Consider the following 6,573-nt stretch of genomic DNA (forward strand, 5'->3'; position numbering starts at 1 on the left):
TGCTGCGAAGAGGCTGGGGACGAGTGCTTGGTGAACTATGAAATGGACTGAGATGAGCAAAGTGCATTTCAGTCCATTTTCAGCATTTCCAGAATAATTTCTAGTTCACCGGAGCACGATAAAGTACTTAGAAGCTCCAGAATGGACACTTTAGTGGTTAAAAGGAAGTAGCGAATTGCTTTCCGTACGTTTGACTTGGAGTTCCCCTGCAATGGGAAGATAATAACGTCGAGCTCATAAATCGTTCCGCTAGCTTTGGCTTTAATTTTAAGCTGCCCGTGTGTAATTGTAGTTTGTTTGCTTTGTATTGAACATGGCAACACCATTTCTTGCGAATTATTTCAACGGAGCAAAAGTCCTTTTGAAGCAGGTTCTAGCCAAACATAATTCCTTGGAAGGTAAGTTGTTCTTATTATAAATTCTACATGTAATGCCATGGGGTCACTCCCCCCCCCCTCCCCCTCACAATCCCCCTAGTAGAGATGACAAGGTAAGTTTTGGAAACGCTTCTACACAGCCCCAGCAGCATCGTCATGCTAACCTTCTTTCACAAACAGCAACTGTGAATGGATTTTGAGTCAGCTGAGAATGTATACATGTACATAATTAATACGATGGACGGCTGGTGTGGATCAGTCGAGTCTTGCCCAAAATGAGGGAAATATGATGTTTTGGTCAAAGGAACTGTCAAAATTGATCAAAATTTGGAAGTGTTGAATTCTTTTCTCAAAGGAGCTGGCAATGCAACAAAGGGAGGGCTTGGGTTGTAGGTACAAAGAGGGTCGTACAGGAGTGGGGGGGGGGGGGGTGTCTTGCACGGTTCACGGAAATGAAAATTTCATTTTGAAGCTCTTCACGGTCACGGATTACGAAGAATAATTTATTACACTCACGTTTCACGGGAAATAAAATCAGCTAATCACGCATCACGAAAATACCCCTGTACGACCCTCTACAAAAAAAATGGAATGCTCTTATGTTTACATTTTCATTTGATATAGCAGATCGAGAACTTAACGCTACATGTACTTCCCGGTCTGCAGGGTATGGCAGAACTCAATGAGATCTCATGCATGCAAAGGTATTTTACTGGGGTGTACGGCATGCAGTATGTTACCCACATGTAATGATGCTGCATTTCAGTACAAAACTTCAAACTGTACAGATTCTTAGTCTCAGGCTTGCGTGTTATAAAAATGAAAAAGTAATCTGAATCATACTTATTCTTCCATATTGTCCGATGTCACCATTTTGAGTTTCTTTTCTTTTCTTTTGAACGGGGGGTATACAAGTCAATCTGTACGGTAGTAGTGTTTCCCTGTGTGTAAACATAATTCAACCCAGTCAATTCAGTCATGAATGTCTAAAAATATACAACATTCTTTGAAATTCTACCACAGAAATTCCTGATTGCCAAGGTCGAGTTGCCATAGTAACTGGTGGAAACAAAGGTATTGGTCTTGAGACAGTGAAAGGACTCTGCAAGGCTCACATGTCTGTCATAATGGGTATGTTTTGTTCATAGCTTTTATTTCTCAAAGCATTTTATAATAAATAAATATAAAGAGGATGTTACACTGGTGCAGCATGACAAAATATTGATTAAGGCCGGATGGGGAAATGTCTTAAGTACCAAAATATGCATACAGTATAATACAAAATTTAAGTTAAATCTTGGTTCTCACAGCCTTAATGATCTCTTGTTCAAAATCATATATTATTATTAGTTTTTGATTTTTTAAAGTTCTCGTTATTAAAATACTGTTTGCTAACTTCTACTATCTGTTAATTTACCGGTAATTTCGGTAATTTAGCTTGCAGGGATGGACAAACAGCTGAAAAAGCTATCAGCGAACTTAAAGAAGAGCTGCCTTATGCAAAAGGTCGGTTGACAGTGGCAGTGCATGTCACGATATTTTGATCATAAATTCCATTAAATTATCATTGAAGGTCTCACTTCACTTCTCTTCTAATTAGGGCTTTGTTTACAACCCCGTCCTTGATTGTGACTACTGCCGTAAACTAGAATTATTGTTACCACACTTTTGTGACACAGGGACTTATCATCATCATCACCATTACCATTATCATCGTCATCATCATTTTCATCATCATCATCATCATCATCATCATCATCATCATCATCGTCATCGTCATCGTCATCATGATTATTGTCAGTGTGTCAGTGAGTCAACATCATCATGTTCATTATTATCTATTCAAGGATGAAACAACCCCCAGACAGCGTGACCAAACTGAGATTGTTGTCTGTAATGCAAGTCTCTCTCCGATCTGTGTCTGTTAGTAATCCAGATGTCTGCTACATTGGCTTTATTACCAAAAAAAACCCGACACATCTTCAAGTAGCATTAAGGTTACCATATACCTTTAGAGGTGTCTTGCATATACATCCAAGCGATGTAGCATGGCCAGTTTTAAACTGTAGATATGTAAACCCCTATATCAAATTAAAGCAAAATAGAGCTGGCTATCAAACCATACTGTCCAAGAATTTTGAAATAAAATGAATTGTCGGATTTTTCGCAACCTCTAAATGTGAGCATCTGAATCACCTTTTGAAAGCTGCAAGTCATGTAATGAATATAATTTTTTTCATTCTCTCCCCTGATGTTTCAATCAGTTGAATTTATGGAGCTGGACCTTGGAAGCCTGAACTCTGTAAGGAAATTTGTAATGAGTTTCAAGAAGAAAGGACTTCCTCTCCACATTCTGGTGAACAATGCAGGGATAATGCTCCCACCCTATGGAACAACTGAAGATGGATTTGAACTTCAACTTGGCATAAACCATTTGGGGCATTTTGCTCTGACAAACCTGCTCTTAGATGACTTAGTCAAGTGAGTAAATTAGGGAAGGGGTGCTTCTGATGTTCTAGTTCCCCTAAATGCAATGACCGATTTGTGCATATTGGGTTTCTCGTTTCATTGTTTTAGTATGTACAATCCTGGCCAATTGGTAATAAGGGGTAGGAGAAAGATAGTTTTCACGATTTAAGTTAAATAGTCCAAGTGTCCTGAACGTTTTGGCCAGGATAATGTAGATTGTGACGGCTGACTCACAAGAAATTAAAATTTAAACCTCATGGCCTGATTGTTCGAAAGCCAATTGACACTTTAATCCCCATTCAAAAAGTACATGTAATCGAGGTTTTCATCTCGCTTATTGAAAATGTTAAATTCAAAAGCTAATTTCAAGCTAATGGTAAAGAAAAGCCTTTACCTAAATAATGCGTCAATTGGATGTTCCTCTTAACAGGTCAGGTTCACCAGAAAGACATTCTAGAATTGTTACGTTGTCCTCAGAGGCACATGTCCCAGGAACTATAAACTTTGAGGATCTTAACAGCAAGTAAGTGTAAGCTGGAGACACATTGCAGTTACTGTAATGATCAGCACAGCGAATGACCTAATGGTTGAACACAGTGCAGAACTCAGATTCTTATTTGTAAAATGAGTGAAATACAACTAATATTATGCTGTGTATATATTATAAATAAGTTAAAGGGCCCTCGTCAGCCACACCTTTGTTTTTGTTTATATGCAAGAGTTTAGCTATTATATTTTATTCGGAGCATGTCGAAATGAGCGAAATCACTGTGAAACTACTAAAGATAATGGAACATATTTTCAGGAACACAACTTACAGTAAAGCAATACAATTTCGCTTCACCATCCAATATCAATGATTTCAATGGCATCGAAAATGGTGGAGGCTGACTAGGGTCCTTTAAAGCATTTTCAACGTTCAGAACACTTGAGCTATGAATTGTTGCATTTGATCTTACTTGAAGGTAACTGTTAATAAATAAGTGGAAGTAGAATATGTAAAGTAGGCCTAAAACCGCATTTTAAGTACTTGTTAACCAAACTGAGTTTAATACAGTAGAAATGGAATAAAATTATTATTTTATTATTTTTGGGTTTGCATGCTAGCCCTGTGAAGGCAATTTGACCTTGGTGGGATTTGACCCATGATGTCTGGATTAGTGCTCTAACCAACTGAACTATGAGGACAGCTGGGAGCTAGGCACAGGAATAAAGGCATTTAATATGTGACAATGGGGATATTCAAGTACTACAAAGACAGTACATAAGTCTGTGAGCTGCGTAGCACCCATGTGATGCAATATAAATGGAAAGAAATGATTTTATTTGAGTTTAATACATAATGGTAGTCAAGATACATGCATCTTTCAGTTAAAATGTATTTTGATACTGACAATGTGGCATTGTATTTTTCAGTTTTTTGTGTGTGCATATAGTTTTTCTTACATGTAAACTGTTTTGTATTTCCCATACAGGAACTATTACTCACCGTACCTGTGTTACAGCCAAAGCAAACTGGCAAATCTATTGTTTACTTATGAGCTTGAAAGACGCTTGAAGGAACAGAACGTTCTTGTTTCAGCCAATGCACTGCACCCAGGAGTGGTTAACACAGACCTGTTTCAGTATATACATTGGCTTATAAGAATACCCCAGAGCTTATTGGCATACTTCTTATTTAAGGTAAGCTTTACAATACAATTTTTCACACCCCAAAACAATTGCTGCGTCCTGGCTTTTGCCCTTTTAAAACAAGGTCGTCCACAGAAATTCTATTTAAGTAGGTAAACACCGAAGGGCTTTTACGTATAAAACAAGGACATAAATGAGGATTTTGCCTTCAAAATCCAAATATTGGCGTCAAATTAGCTCTACTAGAGTATACAACCTGGGCCCAGTTGTTCAAAGCCAGATTAAGCTAATCCTGGATTAACCTGAACTTTGATGCAAATAAAAAAAGATTTCAAAGATTTTGTCCCGCAGTTTTGACTTTAGACTTGTCTTTACCACTGCCTTAAAATAAGATTTTTAAAAAAAGATCTTCAACGAGCAAGCTGGAAACCCCGGTCAAATTTTTATCGGGGATTAGCGTTAATTAGCTTTCGAATAACCGGGCCCTGGTTATTATCAGGTGACCAATACGGCCCCACGCGTGCTTTCATTGCAAAGCTAATGACGAAAAAGCGTGGGATAACCTTGTAATGGACTCGTTTTACATTCAGGAGCAAGGGAGGGGGGATGGTAATTTTCCTAGAAGGTCATGCCTAGGAAACTTGGTAGCAACAGGGAGACTTGACGCCTTTTGCGGCTTGTGTTTCACACACCTCAGATAAAACAAATGCGTGAAAAGGTAGCCTGCAAGCAGGCTCTCAAACTGGGGTCTCACGCGACACATGTATTTGAGGCAAGAGCAGCAAGCAAAGCAAGCCTCAAGAGGATTGTGGTGCTCGTGCTAAATCCTTTTTGTGGCCGACATAATTGCTCGTTTTGACAGAGTTCAATTGAAGACTGGGGACAAGTTTTTAAATTTTCATTTAATCAGAAATTGGAGTTCATCACAAAAAAGATCACATTAAAATTAGTCAGTTTACCAAGTTTGAGGTTCTGTCATTAGATTACAACTATGTAGACGGTTTACAAAAACGAGAAAAAAAAGAGACTTTAATTTTTATGGATCTGGGGGACGCCATCTCAGAATTAGAGACTCTTGTATGGAATTTGAGCGTCTTTTGACAGGTCACAGCCTGGTTACTGCACAATGAAACAAAACCAAACTTGGTAAACTTACAAATTTTTATGTGGTCTTTCTGGCGATGGGGTTTATTTCTTCATATGACGCAATTTGAACAATGTGTAAACTAGGGCCCTGTCCCTTTATGAATTTCGGAACGGGAAACGGAGAGCTTGCCCGCAGCCTACTGAAAAGGCGCCTGCTTATGCAGGGTACAAAATCCTCACTTGTAGTTTATTTTGTTGTTTGTTGCAGACTCCCAAGCAAGGAGCAGACAACAGTCTTTATGTAGCCTTATCACCTGAGTTGGAAGGTATTGGAGGGCAATACTTCATTAATTGCCTTTCAGTGCAGTCCTCGGATGAATCCTACAGAGAGGATGTCCAGAGAAGACTCTGGAAAGTCAGTTGTGAACTCACTGGAATTCCGGAATGAAGTATTGAAAATTGTCCTTGAAGAAACAAGATTACAGGCTATTTATAAAGTATATAAAGTATAATTGGTATGATATACATTGTCAAACAAAATCAAAATATATAGGTTTCTTAATGAAATTAAAAGTTATAAGGCGGAGTCAGAGCTTTACTCCCTTGTGGACCGGTGGGTTTTTGTAGCATTGTTATCGTATGTCTGCAGTACAATGTCCACAATTTGTAACTAACTGTCGAAGAAAGTCGTTTAGAGCGCTTCTCATTTATCCGACCTAATTTGAGAAACCAGGGGCCAAATGTTAACAGGCTATTTTCAGGGGACAATACTTAGGATTAATCTTAACGTAGAAGTGTGCTTCGTTAATCTAGCTCGCAGAAGTTTCTAGTTCAGCCTCAGTAACAACGACATGGTGAAATCACCCAAAGAACAAAATTACATCTTGTTGCGAAGATTCCCTGTAATTAGATGTCTGTCTTTTGCTTGTTTGTTTGGTTTAGGTATGGGTCGCAATGGGGAAAAGTCAGCGACTTCGCCTAAAAAAAACCACACAAATGCGAAACCGCA

General features: G+C 38.6%; 1 protein-coding gene and 1 long non-coding RNA gene across 2 annotated transcripts in view; one reads left to right on the forward strand and one right to left on the reverse strand.

The window, feature by feature from the left end:
• Positions 1-30: 30 nt before the first annotated feature.
• LOC146477887 (polyprenol dehydrogenase-like) lies at positions 31-6,156 on the forward strand. Its single transcript, XM_085112989.1, has 7 exons — positions 31-398; positions 1,401-1,508; positions 1,815-1,883; positions 2,642-2,858; positions 3,277-3,369; positions 4,322-4,529; positions 5,833-6,156. Exons 1-7 carry the CDS (start codon positions 314-316, stop codon positions 6,010-6,012), a joined length of 960 nt encoding a protein of 319 aa, XP_084969115.1. The 5' UTR covers positions 31-313; the 3' UTR covers positions 6,013-6,156.
• Positions 6,157-6,305: 149 nt separating this feature from the next.
• Positions 6,306-6,573, reverse strand: part of LOC146477888 (uncharacterized) — a 3,480-nt gene continuing 3,212 nt past the window's right edge. The window contains exon 4 of the long non-coding RNA XR_014865290.1: positions 6,306-6,573. This exon is cut by the window's right edge and continues 937 nt beyond it. This is a non-coding gene — a long non-coding RNA (uncharacterized LOC146477888).

The sequence above is a fragment of the Pavona decussata genome, unplaced genomic scaffold (genome assembly GCF_977016875.1).
Source record: "Pavona decussata unplaced genomic scaffold, jaPavDecu1.1 SCAFFOLD_68, whole genome shotgun sequence".
NCBI classification, from domain to species: Eukaryota; Metazoa; Cnidaria; class Anthozoa; order Scleractinia; family Agariciidae; genus Pavona; species Pavona decussata.

Coding starts and splice junctions, on each gene's coding strand:
- LOC146477887 (XM_085112989.1), top strand. CDS start 314: ATGGCAACACCATTTCTTGCGAATTATTTCAACGGAGCAAAAGTCCTT. Junction 2,859..3,276: donor CTCTTAGATGACTTAGTCAA/GTGAGTAAATTA, acceptor TCCTCTTAACAG/GTCAGGTTCACCAGAAAGAC. Junction 3,370..4,321: donor TTTGAGGATCTTAACAGCAA/GTAAGTGTAAGC, acceptor TTTCCCATACAG/GAACTATTACTCACCGTACC.